Source organism: Triturus cristatus, chromosome 5_2 (assembly GCF_964204655.1).
Source record: "Triturus cristatus chromosome 5_2, aTriCri1.1, whole genome shotgun sequence".
Lineage (NCBI taxonomy): Eukaryota > Metazoa > Chordata > Amphibia > Caudata > Salamandridae > Triturus > Triturus cristatus.
Genome location: NC_140588.1, coordinates 649,834,925 through 649,851,815, shown reverse-complemented (window position 1 = coordinate 649,851,815; position 16,891 = coordinate 649,834,925). Strand labels below are relative to the sequence as shown.

The following is a 16,891-nucleotide window of genomic DNA, read 5'->3' as shown; positions in this document are numbered from 1 at the left end:
TTCGTTGCAGCGCTAGATCCGCTGTTTAAGTGCAAGGGGTGAGTGATTAAAATGAGCAAAGTATCACACACAAGTACTAGGAGAATCTGCATTGGTGAGGGAGAAGAACACAAAGTGGCATAATGTGGTCATGCAGTTTTTTTGGGCCCCGGCTGCTAGGCTTTATTTCACATGTGCAAGACCCACTCATAACCCTAGTACATCGCTGGCCAACAACAAAAATCTGGAAAGTCCCCAGTGGAGAAATGAATCCCAAACCAAACATAGATGCTGTCCTGCATAGCAAGTGACTCAGACAATACACCCAAAGATCTGAATGCCAAATCCTCTGTCAACCATTTGTTTATCTCACACATGATTCTTGCGAGCAACCTTTACATATAGCCCCACTTGTAACATGTATACATTTAAAAAAACATCACATTTGTCTTTTCACCTTTCATCATTGTATGTCACAATATAAATATTGAAACAGTGTAAATAGCCTTCACTCATGCTGGCTACTGGTATGCATGCCAATAGTTAAACATGTGTAGCTTGTAATGGGATGTGTTCAAAATACATAGACATACCCTCAACAAATTGCACAGACACATTTAGAACCATAGTACTATGTACATAGTACTATGTATTCTCGATCATCAGGCACAAAAGGTATACCAAGAAAAATCTCAGAGCAAGCACAGATATCATAGAATAGAAAAGTAAATTGGAGGGGGGAAGGAATTTGAGGGTTGAGAGACTACAGGGATGATTGAGGCCGAAGAGAGCTTGGGTCCCTACAAAAATCAATCTAAATACCAACATATTCCTGACTCTATAGTGAAGATGTGGAAATTTAGGGATGGGTATTCATAATTCAGAATAATTTCGTAATCCATCTAACTTGTGCAAATTGGACAAAATAATTTCTAAGCAACACAACTTTTACCCAAATTTCCAAAGCAAACGTTTGACAAAAACTAAATAATAAAGTCCACTTAATTTTGAATTAATAAAATATCAATACCCCAAGCCTGGCACAACACTGTCTTGCTTGAAAGTGGCGTTTCTGGAAATCATAGTTATTCTTGACACATCAAACCATGAAGGAAATCCATTTTAATGTGAAGGCAAGGGTAATGAAGAAGCAGGCCCTAAATTTTCAAAGAGGGGCAGACACATGGGTAGGAATGACATAAGTGGTGAGATAGGTAGGGGTGACAAACAAGAAAGCTCAGGATATGCAGTGATTGGGTGTAGACATTAAGTCAATAATAATGGGAGTCATGTCAATACCCTGTGTGGACAGCCTATGACTTGTGGAGGGCAACCAACATCTTGTCAATCCTTAGATACAGGCCCTTGTTTGGTCAGCAAAGATGCTTTAGATTTGCTGCTACACACTCATGATTTGTTTCAAATGTCAAGTGTTGTCTCTGAGAAGGGGATAGTTTGATTTGGGTGGATGGACGCATAAGGGCTCAGGGATGCTAGATGAAAATGCCACCTCCCTGTTTATGTTCCTTTGGATGACCAATGCTTGGGGGAGAAGAAATGACTGGTAAGGTGGCTGCATAATTGCAGTGGTCGTCTGCCTCTACACCATTGCTCTGTCCTGGGCAACAGAACAATCCACATCACTGTCCTTCATGCCAGCAATGGTGTCGAGGTTTACCACCTCTTCCTCCATGTCTGACAGTGGGCTGAAGACCTTCTCTCGAGGTAAGGGTCACTTGCTTTCTTCAGTGTCCTCTTCCTCCTCTTCCCCTTCCACCTTCTCCTCCCTCACGTTCTTGTTATTGCTTGCTTCCAATCTGATGCTGAAGTCCTGGACTTTATTGGCATAGCTTCCTCATCTTCCCATGCCTGGTGCAGCTCACTGTTGGAAAACAAAGAGAATAGGATATCAGTAAAGATGTGCAGGTCTACATGTGGCACGAGTATCATGTTACATATCATTATAAGGTATATTGTGATGTGTTGATTGTATGGACAGTACACTAAAAAACACACATTTCAGAGATGAAAATAAGGCTGTATGACACAGATGCTGTACTAAAACAAACATCAGGGTTATGTTCTTCATTTTACATGTGCTTTCCTTCTTCATGTAAATTTTAGTACATAGGTCATGTATACCCCAAACACAAATGTTAAATATTTGTGGGCTGCAATTAGGAAGCATTGTGTCTTTAACATCATACACATGGCTGAAAGGATGACAGAAAGCTGTGACAGCAGGAAAATGTGCCACCTTCCTTTGTTGTTTTGAGGATCATGAATATGTCACTTCAGTTGTGATTGAAATTAGTGCTATCATTCTCCATGTAATTAGTGTTATCGTTCTGTATTTACTGGGTTGCATTAACCTTCACCATGCGAGAAAGGAATATGGTGACAATGCTTACACAGATGTTAAATGCACATCAGGTTTTTAGTGACCAATTCTTACAGGCTAAGATAACGCACTCAAGGTACCTGATCATGACAAGAAGTAATGTAGACACAGTATGATAAAAGAGAGCTCTCCATTACTGTGCTGCTGCTCGTCCTCCTGCAACTAAGAGTGCTCGTCCAGAAAGGTGCTCTGCTTGGCTGCAGTGAGATGGGTGATGGTCTCCTTGCATAGTCGAGTGGACACCCAAAGTAGGGCCAGACCCTTTTGCCTGAGCCAGTGCCCAATGTCCTTCCAGTTTCTGAATAACTCCCAGTAGTTCAAGGAGGTGACTTCAACTTCAGTGTGCTACTTGGTAATGTCTTGCTACAGCCACACCTTGAGGCTCATCTGTAGTGAACTCAGACATGCGACGGACAGGAGTAAGGTAAGTTAATAAATAAATAAAACTATTTACCTTGCGCTCGCTGCATCGCCGAGATGGCGATGCAGCGAGTGCAAGGTACATAGTTTTCTTTATTTAATTATTTACCTTACTCCTGGTTACTCCTGTCCGTCGTATGTCCGAGTCCACTACCCCCACTCTGCTCCTCCCCCACCCCCCCTCACCGCCCTGCAGCACTCCCTTGGCGAGACACCACTGCGAGTGGACGATTTAGCAGATCAGTGTGAGGTAAATGCACACACATACAATTGAAAAATTATTATGCTAAATGCTGCACATCTTTAAACTGCACAAGATATGAAAAGAGCTAAAACTAGGGTCAAAAATAAGGAAAAGGTATAGAGCAGTCAAAAGTAGATTGACACGTCTCTCTGGGTAAAGATCCTATTCCGACTCTGTCACCATCTGACATATCCACAAAACGTATTTCAAGTCACAATAATTTAATTATTGCGCTGACCCTCTATTTATGATGGTACTGTGCCAAATGTAGCTGTGAGTATACTGGTATTCCATTTATATATTTGATCGTGCTTTCCTTTGTGACAGTTGAGTAATTCCCTGCCACCCTTGTGTTTGGTGATTCTGTTGCAGTTCCAGTTCCAGTGCTTGTCCAGTAGTGTGTGACTTATTTCAAGACGGATCGAACATACCTTTCAAACTGCTTGGCTTTTCGTAATAATTAAGCAATGGTGGGCCTTCCTTTTGATCTTCCTTCAGTCTGAATTACACTTTTCAAGATAGGTTAGTGGATTTGCAATGACCTCGCAAAATGTTGCCCTAACATGTCAATTTAGGGGCGTTGTACCCACTTTTTAGATGCACTCTCATGTCCAAGTTTTTAGTAGGTTTTGAGCAGTGTAATATTCCACTGATGTTTTGGGCAAGCACATCCGTGGGAGGCAGGTTTCTGCCACATGCATGCTTTCCAATTGTACATTGTCACTAACAAAATTTTCTAATTAACGTATGTTAAGCACATGTGCACAGCACCCTGTTAAGCACTGCACCATTTGGTTTGTGCATTGGGTCAATTGAATGGCATTAACACGTCGCAATTATATTTTATTAATAGTGCCTTTAATACATCCATGATTAAGGGGGTCGCATAGCACTGAAGAACATGCCCTCACTTCCTTTAATAGAAATATGTTTTTTGTTTTTTTTACAGATCCCGGTAATGCCTTTAAATTTCAATTTAGTTTCAATTTACAAATTTGTTTGCATGGCAATGAAAGCAACTATTTGACAAGGAAAGATCCTGCATAAACTCAGTGTATATTATTTATTTATAAAGACATTTTGTCTCACTAGGAGGTACAAAAGGGGGTGGTGATGGACGGAGCATCAGAACCAATCAAACACTCACACCCAGTCAACAGATCTGGGTTTGATCCATCACCGTTCTTTAGCCCACTATGCCACCCCAGTTCAGACATGGCCATATGCAAATCAGTCTGACCCTGTGCCTCATGGGAACAGTCCAGCCCCGAACTGCCAAGCCATGCCTTCCCTGGACCGGAAACAAGCTTCTTAGGACCGGTTTCTGGCATTTCAGCCGTCTTCAGCCAGGCTTGCTTGAATCCAGTGGCAAAGTGAGCAAGGGACTCACGTCTGAGCATACCCTGCCAACTTATGGCGAACAAGGCGGTACAAAAGGGGGTGGTGATGGACGGAGCATCAGAACCAATCAAACACTCACACCCAGTCAACAGATCTGGGTTTGATCCATCACCGTTCTTTAGCCCACTATGCCACCCCAGTTCAGACATGGCCATATGCAAATCAGTCTGACCCTGTGCCTCATGGGAACAGTCCAGCCCCGAACTGCCAAGCCATGCCTTCCCTGGACCGGAAACAAGCTTCCTAGGACCGGTTTCTGGCATTTCAGCCGTCTTCAGCCAGGCTTGCTTGAATCCAGTGGCAAAGTGAGCAAGGGATTCACGTCTGAGCATACCCTGCCAACTTATGGCGAACAAGGCGGTACAAAAGGGGGTGGTGATGGACGGAGCATCAGAACCAATCAAACACTCACACCCAGTCAACAGATCTGGGTTTGATCCATCACCGTTCTTTAGCCCACTATGCCACCCCAGTTCAGACATGGCCATATGCAAATCAGTCTGACCCTGTGCCTCATGGGAACAGTCCAGCCCCGAACTGCCAAGCCATGCCTTCCCTGGACCGGAAACAAGCTTCCTAGGACCGGTTTCTGGCATTTCAGCCGTCTTCAGCCAGGCTTGCTTGAATCCAGTGGCAAAGTGAGCAAGGGACTCACGTCTGAGCATACCCTGCCAACTTATGGCGAACAAGGCGGTACAAAAGGGGGTGGTGATGGACGGAGCATCAGAACCAATCAAACACTCACACCCAGTCAACAGATCTGGGTTTGATCCATCACCGTTCTTTAGCCCACGATGCCACCCCAGTTCAGACATGGCCATATGCAAATCAGTCTGACCCTGTGCCTCATGGGAACAGTCCAGCCCCGAACTGCCAAGCCATGCCTTCCCTGGACCGGAAACAAGCTTCCTAGGACCGGTTTCTGGCATTTCTGCCGTCTTCAGCCAGGCTTGCTTGAATCCAGTGGCAAAGTGAGCAAGGGACTCACGTCTGAGCATACCCTGCCAACTTATGGCGAACAAGGCGGTACAAAAGGGGGTGGTGATGGACGGAGCATCAGAACCAATCAAACACTCACACCCAGTCAACAGATCTGGGTTTGATCCATCACCGTTCTTTAGCCCACTATGCCACCCCAGTTCAGACATGGCCATATGCAAATCAGTCTGACCCTGTGCCTCATGGGAACAGTCCAGCCCCGAACTGCCAAGCCATGCCTTCCCTGGACCGGAAACAAGCTTCCTAGGACTGGTTTCTGGCATTTCAGCCGTCTTCAGCCAGGCTTGCTTGAATCCAGTGGCAAAGTGAGCAAGGGACTCACGTCTGAGCATACCCTGCCAACTTATGGCGAACAAGGCGGTACAAAAGGGGGTGGTGATGGACGGAGCATCAGAACCAATCAAACACTCACACCCAGTCAACAGATCTGGGTTTGATCCATCACCGTTCTTTAGCCCACTATGCCACCCCAGTTCAGACATGGCCATATGCAAATCAGTCTGACCCTGTGCCTCATGGGAACAGTCCAGCCCCGAACTGCCAAGCCATGCCTTCCCTGGACCGGAAACAAGCTTCCTAGGACCGGTTTCTGGCATTTCAGCCGTCTTCAGCCAGGCTTGCTTGAATCCAGTGGCAAAGTGAGCAAGGGACTCACGTCTGAGCATACCCTGCCAACTTATGGAGAACAAGGCGGTAAAAAAGGGGGTGGTGATGGACGGAGCATCAGAACCAATCAAACACTCACACCCAGTCAACAGATCTGGGTTTGATCCATCACCGTTCTTTAGCCCACTATGCCACCCCAGTTCAGACATGGCCATATGCAAATCAGTCTGACCCTGTGCCTCATGGGAACAGTCCAGCCCCGAACTGCCAAGCCATGCCTTCCCTGGACCGGAAACAAGCTTCCTAGGACCGGTTTCTGGCATTTCAGCCGTCTTCAGCCAGGTTTGCTTGAATCCAGTGGCAAAGTGAGCAAGGGACTCACGTCTGAGCATACCCTGCCAACTTATGGCGAACAAGGCGGTACAAAAGAGGGTGGTGATGGACGGAGCATCAGAACCAATCAAACACTCACACCCAGTCAACAGATCTGGGTTTGATCCATCACCGTTCTTTAGCCCACTATGCCACCCCAGTTCAGACATGGCCATATGCAAATCAGTCTGACCCTGTGCCTCATGGGAACAGTCCAGCCCCGAACTGCCAAGCCATGTCTTCCCTGGACCGGAAACAAGCTTCCTAGGACCGGTTTCTGGCATTTCAGCCGTCTTCAGCCAGGCTTGCTTGAATCCAGTGGCAAAGTGAGCAAGGGACTCACGTCTGAGCATACCCTGCCAACTTATGGCGAACAAGGCGGTACAAAAGGGGGTGGTGATGGACGGAGCATCAGAACCAATCAAACACTCACACCCAGTCAACAGATCTGGGTTTGATCCATCACCGTTCTTTAGCCCACTATGCCACCCCAGTTCAGACATGGCCATATGCAAATCAGTCTGACCCTGTGCCTCATGGGAACAGTCCAGCCCCGAACTGCCAAGCCATGCCTTCCCTGGACCGGAAACAAGCTTCCTAGGACCGGTTTCTGGCATTTCTGCCGTCTTCAGCCAGGCTTGCTTGAATCCAGTGGCAAAGTGAGCAAGGGACTCACGTCTGAGCATACCCTGCCAACTTATGGCGAACAAGGCGGTACAAAAGGGGGTGGTGATGGACGGAGCATCAGAACCAATCAAACACTCACACCCAGTCAACAGATCTGGGTTTGATCCATCACCGTTCTTTAGCCCACTATGCCACCCCAGTTCAGACATGGCCATATGCAAATCAGTCTGACCCTGTGCCTCATGGGAACAGTCCAGCCCCGAACTGCCAAGCCATGCCTTCCCTGGACCGGAAACAAGCTTCCTAGGACCGGTTTCTGGCATTTCAGCCGTCTTCAGCCAGGCTTGCTTGAATCCAGTGGCAAAGTGAGCAAGGGACTCACGTCTGAGCATACCCTGCCAACTTATGGCGAACAAGGCGGTACAAAAGGGGGTGGTGATGGACGGAGCATCAGAACCAATCAAACACTCACACCCAGTCAACAGATCTGGGTTTGATCCATCACCGTTCTTTAGCCCACTATGCCACCCCAGTTCAGACATGGCCATATGCAAATAAGTCTGACCCTGTGCCTCATGGGAACAGTCCAGCCCCGAACTGCCAAGCCATGCCTTCCCTGGACCGGAAACAAGCTTCCTAGGACCGGTTTCTGGCATTTCAGCCGTCTTCAGCCAGGCTTGCTTGAATCCAGTGGCAAAGTGAGCAAGGGACTCACGTCTGAGCATACCCTGCCAACTTATGGTGAACAAGGTGGTACAAAAGGGGGTGGTGATGGACGGAGCATCAGAACCAATCAAACACTCACACCCAGTCAACAGATCTGGGTTTGATCCATCACCGTTCTTTAGCCCACTATGCCACCCCAGTTCAGACATGGCCATATGCAAATCAGTCTGACCCTGTGCCTCATGGGAACAGTCCAGCCCCGAACTGCCAAGCCATGCCTTCCCTGGACCGGAAACAAGCTTCCTAGGACCGGTTTCTGGCATTTCAGCCGTCTTCAGCCAGGCTTGCTTGAATCCAGTGGCAAAGTGAGCAAGGGACTCACGTCTGAGCATACCCTGCTAACTTATGGCGAACAAGGCGGTACAAAAGGGGGTGGTGATGGATGGAGCATCAGAACCAATCAAACACTCACACCCAGTCAACAGATCTGGGTTTGATCCATCACCGTTCTTTAGCCCACTATGCCACCCCAGTTCAGACATGGCCATATGCAAATCAGTCTGACCCTGTGCCTCATGGGAACAGTCCAGCCCCGAACTGCCAAGCCATGCCTTCCCTGGACCGGAAACAAGCTTCCTAGGACCGGTTTCTTGCATTTCAGCCGTCTTCAGCCAGGCTTGCTTGAATCCAGTGGCAAAGTGAGCAAGGGACTCACGTCTGAGCATACCCTGCCAACTTATGGCGAACAAGGCGGTACAAAAGGGGGTGGTGATGGACGGAGCATCAGAACCAATCAAACACTCACACCCAGTCAACAAATCTGGGTTTGATCCATCACCGTTCTTTAGCCCACTATGCCACCCCAGTTCAGACATGGCCATATGCAAATCAGTCTGACCCTGTGCCTCATGGGAACAGTCCAGCCCCGAACTGCCAAGCCATGCCTTCCCTGGACCGGAAACAAGCTTCCTAGGACCGGTTTCTGGCATTTCAGCCGTCTTCAGCCAGGCTTGCTTGAATCCAGTGGCAAAGTGAGCAAGGGACTCCCCTCTGAGCATACCCTGCCAACTTATGGCGAACAAGGCGGTACAAAAGGGGGTGGTGATGGACGGAGCATCAGAACCAATCAAACACTCACACCCAGTCAACAGATCTGGGTTTGATCCATCACCGTTCTTTAGCCCACTATGCCACCCCAGTTCAGACATGGCCATATGCAAATCAGTCTGACCCTGTGCCTCATGGGAACAGTCCAGCCCCGAACTGCCAAGCCATGCCTTCCCTGGACCAGGAAACAAGCTTCCTAGGACCGGTTTCTGGCATTTCAGCCGTCTTCAGCCAGGCTTGCTTGAATCCAGTGGCAAAGTGAGCAAGGGACTCACGTCTGAGCATACCCTGCCAACTTATGGCGAACAAGGCGGTACAAAAGGGGATGGTGATGGACGGAGCATCAGAACCAATCAAACACTCACACCCAGTCAACAGATCTGGGTTTGATCCATCACCGTTCTTTAGCCCACTATGCCACCCCAGTTCAGACATGGCCATATGCAAATCAGTCTGACCCTGTGCCTCATGGGAACAGTCCAGCCCCGAACTGCCAAGCCATGCCTTCCCTGGACCGGAAACAAGCTTCCTAGGACCGGTTTCAAGCATTTCAGCCGTCTTCAGCCAGGCTTGCTTGAATCCAGTGGCAAAGTGAGCAAGGGACTCACGTCTGAGCATACCCTGCCAACTTATGGCGAACAAGGCGGTACAAACGGGGGTGGTGATGGACGGAGCATCAGAACCAATCAAACACTCACACCCAGTCAACAGATCTGGGTTTGATCCATCACCGTTCTTTAGCCCACTATGCCACCCCAGTTCAGACATGGCCATATGCAAATCAGTCTGACCCTGTGCCTCATGGGAACAGTCCAGCCCCGAACTGCCAAGCCATGCCTTCCCTGGACCGGAAACAAGCTTCCTAGGACCGGTTTCTGGCATTTCAGCCGTCTTCAGCCAGGCTTGCTTGAATCCAGTGGCAAAGTGAGCAAGGGACTCACGTCTGAGCATACCCTGCCAACTTATGGCGAACAAGGCGGTACAAAAGGGGGTGGTGATGGACGGAGCATCAGAACCAATCAACCACTCACACCCAGTCAACAGATCTGGGTTTGATCCATCACCGTTCTTTAGCCCACTATGCCACCCCAGTTCAGACATGGCCATATGCAAATCAGTCGGACCCTGTGCCTCATGGGAACAGTCCAGCCCCGAACTGCCAAGCCATGCCTTCCCTGGACCGGAAACAAGCTTCCTAGGACCGGTTTCTGGCATTTCAGCAGTCTTCAGCCAGGCTTGCTTGAATCCAGTGGCAAAGTGAGCAAGAGACTCACGTCTGAGCATACCCTGCCAACTTATGGCGAACAAGGCGGTACAAAAGGGGGTGGTGATGGACGGAGCATCAGAACCAATCAAACACTCACACCCAGTCAACAGATCTGGGTTTGATCCATCACCGTTCTTTAGCCCACTATGCCACCCCAGTTCAGACATGGCCATATGCAAATCAGTCTGACCCTGTGCCTCATGGGAACAGTCCAGCCCCGAACTGCCAAGCCGTGCCTTCCCTGGACCGGAAACAAGCTTCCTAGGACCGGTTTCTGGCATTTCAGCCGTCTTCAGCCAGGCTTGCTTGAATCCAGTGGCAAAGTGAGCAAGGGACTCACGTCTGAGCATACCCTGCCAACTTATGGCGAACAAGGCGGTACAAAAGGGGGTGGTGGGAAGGCATGGCTTGGCAGTTCGGGCTGGACTGTTCCCATGAGGCACAGGGTCAGACTGATTTGCATATGGCCATGTCTGAACTGGGGTGGCAGAGTGGGCTAAAGAACGGCGATGGATCAAACCCAGATCTGTTGACTGGGTGTGAGTGTTTGATTGGTTCTGATGCTCCGTCCATCACCACCCCCTTTTGTACCGCTTTGTTCGCCATAAGTTGGCAGGGTATGCTCAGACGTGAGTCCCTTGCTCACTTTGCCACTGGATTCAAGCAAGCCTGGCTGAAGACGGCTGAAATGCCAGAAACCGGTCCTAGGAAGCTTGTTTCCGTTCCAGGGAAGGCATGGCTTGGCAGTTCGGGCTGGACTGTTCCCATGAGGCACAGGGTCAGACTGATTTGCATATGGCCATGTCTGAACTGGGGTGGCAGAGTGGGCTAAAGAACGGCGATGGATCAAACCCAGATCTGTTGACTTGGTGTGAGTGTTTGATTGGTTCTGATGCTCTGTCCATCACCACCCCCTTTTGTACCGCTTTGTTCGCCATAAGTTGGCAGGGTATGCTCAGACGTGAGTCCCTTGCTCACTTTGCCACTGGATTCAAGCAAGTCTGGCTGAAGACGGCTGAAATGCCAGAAACCGGTCCTAGGAAGCTTGTTTCCGTTCCAGGGAAGGCATGGCTTGGCAGTTCGGGCTGGACTGTTCCCATGAGGCACAGGGTCAGACTGATTTGCATATGGCCATGTCTGAACTGGGGTGGCAGAGTGGGCTAAAGAACGGCGATGGATCAAACCCAGATCTGTTGACTGGGTGTGAGTGTTTGATTAGTTCTGATGCTCCGTCCATCACCACCCCCTTTAGTACCGCTTTGTTCGCCATAAGTTGGCAGGGTATGCTCAGACGTGAGTCCCTTGCTCACTTTGCCACTGGATTCAAGCAAGCCTGGCTGAAGACGGCTGAAATGCCAGAAACCGGTCTTAGGAAGCTTGTTTCCGTTCCAGGGAAGGCATGGCTTGGCAGTTCGGGCTGGACTGTTCCCATGAGGCACAGGGTCAGACTGATTTGCATATGGCCATGTCTGAACTGGGGTGGCAGAGTGGGCTAAAGAACGGCGATGGATCAAACCCAGATCTGTTGACTGGGTGTGAGTGTTTGATTGGTTCTGATGCTCCGTCCATCACCACCCCCTTTTGTACCGCTTTGTCTCACTAGGAGGCACTTTCATTTTCAAGACATCAGACATTGAAAAGAAATACAAAAAAGCTGAGATTCTCCTGAACACCGGATGCCACCTTGAAATGACAATAAAATCACGCGTGTCACTCTTTCATTTCAATAAATGTTGTAAAGAGGAGCAACGTGTTGCCACAAATAACCCCACATTTTTCAAGTACTCTAATATTTTCAAAACTTCGTAATTCATGCTCTCTGAAGTAGCTCTGCTTAAAACGTAAGATTTTTTCTTTTCTAAATTGCCTACTGACTTCCTGGTAACGTAACATTCAGTGAACAAGACTGATATGCAGTAGTATGGAGTGCAAACATGGGGTAAAGAAGGGCAGGATATACTTTTTCGACTTGCAACTCAAAATGTAACAATGTTTTTAATTGCCAAGTTCTAAATGCTACATAAATCGCATGTATGTGTTACTATTGAAATAATTATATTGTGCCGTAAAGACCAGTCGCGGCCCGTACAGTTAAGAGCGGTGTAGGGGGGTGGGGCCGGGTGAGGGGAATTTTGATGGACAATTACCGGGACAAATTAATTATTTATTTAATTTGCACTGGTCATCGTCCATCGAAATACCCCCACCCGGCCCCACCGCTCTTACCTGTATGGGCCGCGGCTGGTCAAGACCATCGGTTTATTTGGTATCAATATTGTTAGTAGAATCAAAAAAGGGGGAATGAGGGTGGGCTTTTGTCAACCATGTCCAGCATACATGCCCAAAGAACTAAATAAACAGTATTGGTATGCAGTTCCTAATGAAAAAGACAGGTTGTAAGTTAGTTGCCATTATAGGATGCCAGACATTGAAACCTGTATTCTGAAATCAGTAGGAGGGTATAGAGAGCATTTCTGGCCCTAAGGTATGAGGGATCACAGGGAGGCACATAGAGGCTCAAAACACCTTGTGTTTTTTAATATTAATTGCAGATGAAAATTTTGGTCTGTGGAAATTTGAAAGTAGATCTACAAAAACTTTTTTACACATTTGAAATACTTATTTTGAGCAAACCCTGAGTAAATCTGAAAAGAAAAAAATTCATGCTCAGTGCATGAACAGGACCATGCACAGTGACCACGGCAAATCCTATATTAGCTCAGGGGCCTGGCTACCCAGAGCTAACAGTGCATGGTTCTCCATTGCTGATTCACTGGCATGGGGGCTTCTGCTGAACCCACTCAGAGTAGGTCTTGTGCTATGAACGACTGAATACATGAACGTCCACTGTGTAATATAGCAGGGAATGGGTGTGTGAGTTTTTGCCATGCATCCTGCATATGGTCAACAGGGAGGTTGAGCATGCAGAAGATTGGCCACAGGGTGCGACCCAAAGCCAGGCCCTCCAGTCACCCTTCACTGTGCACTGTAAAAGGTCATGCATAGTAGGCCAAAAGCATTGTACAGCAGCTATTCAGTGTTAGGATTTTGGACAGAGGGTCTCACTGTAGGCAAAGTCCAATGACCATCCCTTACTGTTCTTGGTCAAGTTCTATGTTCAGTCAGAGTTGGGTACAAAGGAGGTTGGGGTTGCAGACAACAGGTGCTTTTCAGTTCTTGCACAGCAGAAGTTGGATAAAACAAAGAGGTATGAAGTGGTTTATCAGAAAAATGGATGTTCTGGTTTCTTCTGCCCGTAATATTTACCATGTTTAGGAGAAAAAGTCCCTAGACATTCCCAATTAAGCACAATTGAAGCGGGGTTGTGCTTACTAAACTAAACTGAAAGTCGACTGAAATAGACCAGTTGTGGTTAGCTAAACAAAGCATAACTTGAACCCCTACCAGGAACAACATAACAAGCTTTCCTAATTTCAATGTTCATGACCCAACAATATTTATTAAATAAACAGTATTGGTATGCAGTTCCTAATGAAAAAGTCAGGTTGTAAGTTAGAATCAAAAAACTCAAGAAGGAGTGGTAGAACAGGAGAATAAACTCCTTTTTGGAAAAAGGCCCTCACACACCCAGCAAGCTAGGTGTCTTGCTTCATCATCGGGTCTGCTCCTACTCGGGCCGGCGCTGCAATGCCCAATCAGGCACCCGTGATGGGGCCTACTTCACGGAGATCATTTTCCTTAGGCTGTTGGGTGACGTGCAAGTAAGGGCCCTAAAGTTGTGTAGGTAAAAGTGATGTGTAAGGTAAAGTGAAATTTAAAATAGGAAAAGATAGTCCAATCAAAATAATTTTATTGAGGTTGGCTACTTCCCTAATTAAAAAGGAAAATGCGCGTATATTCACTCAATGGTGTGAGGTTCTACGCTTATAAATGAGGTCGACATGTTTCTTGCCCTTATATCAAGTAGATGGCAATTCCTCAGGACCTATGGAGTACTGCCTACACTTTTTGGTAGTGGTCACCTAACACTTGTTTAGTGAGCAGTGACCACCGTTACAGCAACTTAAAAAGTGGTGGTACCTGTAGTTCCAAAGTGAAAAGTAACAACCTGTAATGTAAACAAAGTTACAACCGTTAGAATAAAACAACAGCAATATTGTGTCTATTAAAGACTAGTTGTATTGATTAGACTGGTGCACCAAAATGGTATTTGTAGTGCATCACACGCATGCAATTGGCCAGTGAATCATGGCATGCTTAGTGCACAAATCCTATTTATAACAAATGTGTGAGCTTGTTGATGGGGAAAATTTGAATTGGTAGAGGTTAAAACATGTGTATGCAAATAAAATAAAAGTTCTCACCCTATTCGGGTCAGTTGTGGGCCATAGCAGTACCGGCCGGTGTAGACACTGAACTCTAGTGTCCTGGTACATGGTGAAAGTGGTTTAGCAAGACGAAGACACTTATAAATATCAACAACAACGAAATATATGAGATGTTGGTATGGTCAAAAAAATATATAATTAGTGTAACACTAACTACAAAACGGCATGGAACCCCTAGGGTCTTAGTAGGCAGAGGTTTATATCTCATAAGGAGTTCTATGCAGAGAAGCACTCGGTGCGTGTTCTGAAAGTCTGCCGCGCACAGTCGCTGTGTAGACCAAATTCTATCCTGGTAATGCAAAAAATATCAGGAAGTGGTCAGAGAGGCGCTGGGGGGCGGGAGTACCACAAACTAGGAGTAAGTAGCGCTGCCATTCGCCACCCGCAGAGACAACCCTCACATTGAAATGCAGTGAAACCTACATTGGCAAGAATAGGCAAGAGCACACACTGCAAAGATTTATACACCTCTGTCACCACATACACCTCTAACTCTAATCGATTGAGGAATATTATTCTCAAACATTGGGACATCCTCAATACTGCCACATTGAATCTCACCACACCCAGGTTCGCTTTTAAACGAACCAGCAGCATCAAGGACATGTTGATACACACAAGACCGAGGAAACACCACAACAATGCACAACAAACACTATGGGACCTTCCACCCATTCAGGGACACTTTCCTTGTGGTTCATGTTCAGTTTGTCCTCAAACTAAGACCACCAAAGAACTTAGCTTCCCCAATGGCACAACCTGGTGTTTGACAAAACATACCAATTTCAATACCTCCAATAGCATCTACATATTGAAGTGCAGATGCGGCCTCCTGTATATAGGGATGACCACAAGACCGGTAAAAACACGAATGATGGAACACAGGAGCAATTTTAGATGCTCCAAAACCAACACTAAAATGACCACACATTTCAAAGAAACCCGACATCCCCCTGACTCATTTGAATGGGGCATCTTGGAATCACACCCAGGTATGCCCAGGGATGCTTTGTTTCGCCTGGAACAACGGTGGGTTCTTAAATTGTCGTCAGACAAAGCAGGACTTAATGAAGACATCTCCTGGAGTCTTCTAACCTCATGAGCATGCGATCTGTTAATTGTAGATACCTATCAACATCTCCTGATAGTGGTTTTCCACTCCACCATATAACTTATGGTTTCCGATCTATTTTTATGACGCCACCTGAGACATATTTCATAAGATTTAGCATCCCCCATCTATTAGAGAGGGCTTTGTCATTTACCGTTACTATTACTATTAGATTGACCGTGCCCTACTGCTTACTTCAACTACAGCCTTCATTATACATTATTGACGAACATCAGCAGTTACCCTCAGCTCATTCGCCTTTTTTTGTAAATAACTTCTACCCGTCAATACAATAAATTCGGGTTAGTCACCGCTACATTCGATGCCATGGTTAATAATCATAGCTTAAATTCCTTAAATTCCTTTTTTCTTAACATTGTTTATCACTGCCTCTGAATTTCTGAGGCTCTGATTCAGTGGCGGCTGCTATTAAGGAGCGGAGGGGGCGTTGCCCTACCAGCGTCAGGGGGAAAAGGGAGAGAATGATGAACAGCATTGAGCAGCTTTGAAAGAAGTGCTCACTGTTTGGTGCTTCACCGTGAAATGATTCAAAATATTTTTTTTGTGCAAAGTCTTCCTCCGCATGTGCTAGCTTGGCGAGGTGCTGGGAGAGGTAAGGGGTGAGGAATAGTAAGGGCGAGGACTATTCCTCGCCCTTGAGGCACAAGCGAGGAGGCGGGTAACAGCCTTGTGGGAGTGGCCGCATAAAGCAGCAGTGCATGGATTTAAAATGGGGCGCTTAGGAAATGGCCCAGGGTGCGGTCAGTAAATCTTCATTCACAATAATGGTAATGGGCAGGGCTGGTGTACAGTGCAGGGGGTGGTAACAATTGCAGCACTCCTTTGGAAAATTCGCCTCCGTAAATTAAGCTTGCTAATTGGTTAAGGCAAGCTTGGGGGCGTGTCCTATGCATGTGCTTGGCAGCTCGTATTTCCGGGACACTATACGTATCAGTTGTCGGAAAAAGAAAGGCGCCTGCAGCTGTGATATCATACGAGCGCACACCAAGTTTGTGTTTAATGTTACTGAGAAGTGAATTGGGGCTCGGGGCTGCCATTAATTATGACAAATGTGCTGAGTCTTCCTGCTTGCCATATTCTACGTGCACTTAGAAACCTCAGCCGTGCCCGCATTGCGCAGTGACACACATAACTGTCCAGGCCTTAGTACGTCATCTCGCTACCAGAGACTAGCAGCGGCAAGTTGCCCGTGCTTCTCTTCAAATCTACACAGTAAATCTCACTTCTACATCCGCTTTCAGTACCTGATCCTAAAGCCTATGTAAAAGCAAGATTTACTGTGTAGAGTTGAAGAGAAGCTAGTACCTAGAAGATTACCGAG

General features: G+C 47.2%; 1 protein-coding gene across 1 annotated transcript in view; it reads right to left on the bottom strand.

Moving 5' to 3' along the window:
• Nucleotides 1-1,760: 1,760 nt before the first annotated feature.
• Nucleotides 1,761-16,891, bottom strand: part of LOC146829115 (protocadherin-11 X-linked-like) — an 829,463-nt gene continuing 814,332 nt past the window's right edge. The window contains exon 4 of the mRNA XM_085607746.1: nucleotides 1,761-1,861. Coding sequence (XP_085463872.1) covers nucleotides 1,859-1,861 — 3 coding nt within the window. The 3' untranslated portion in view covers nucleotides 1,761-1,858. The remainder of the gene's footprint in view (nucleotides 1,862-16,891) is intronic.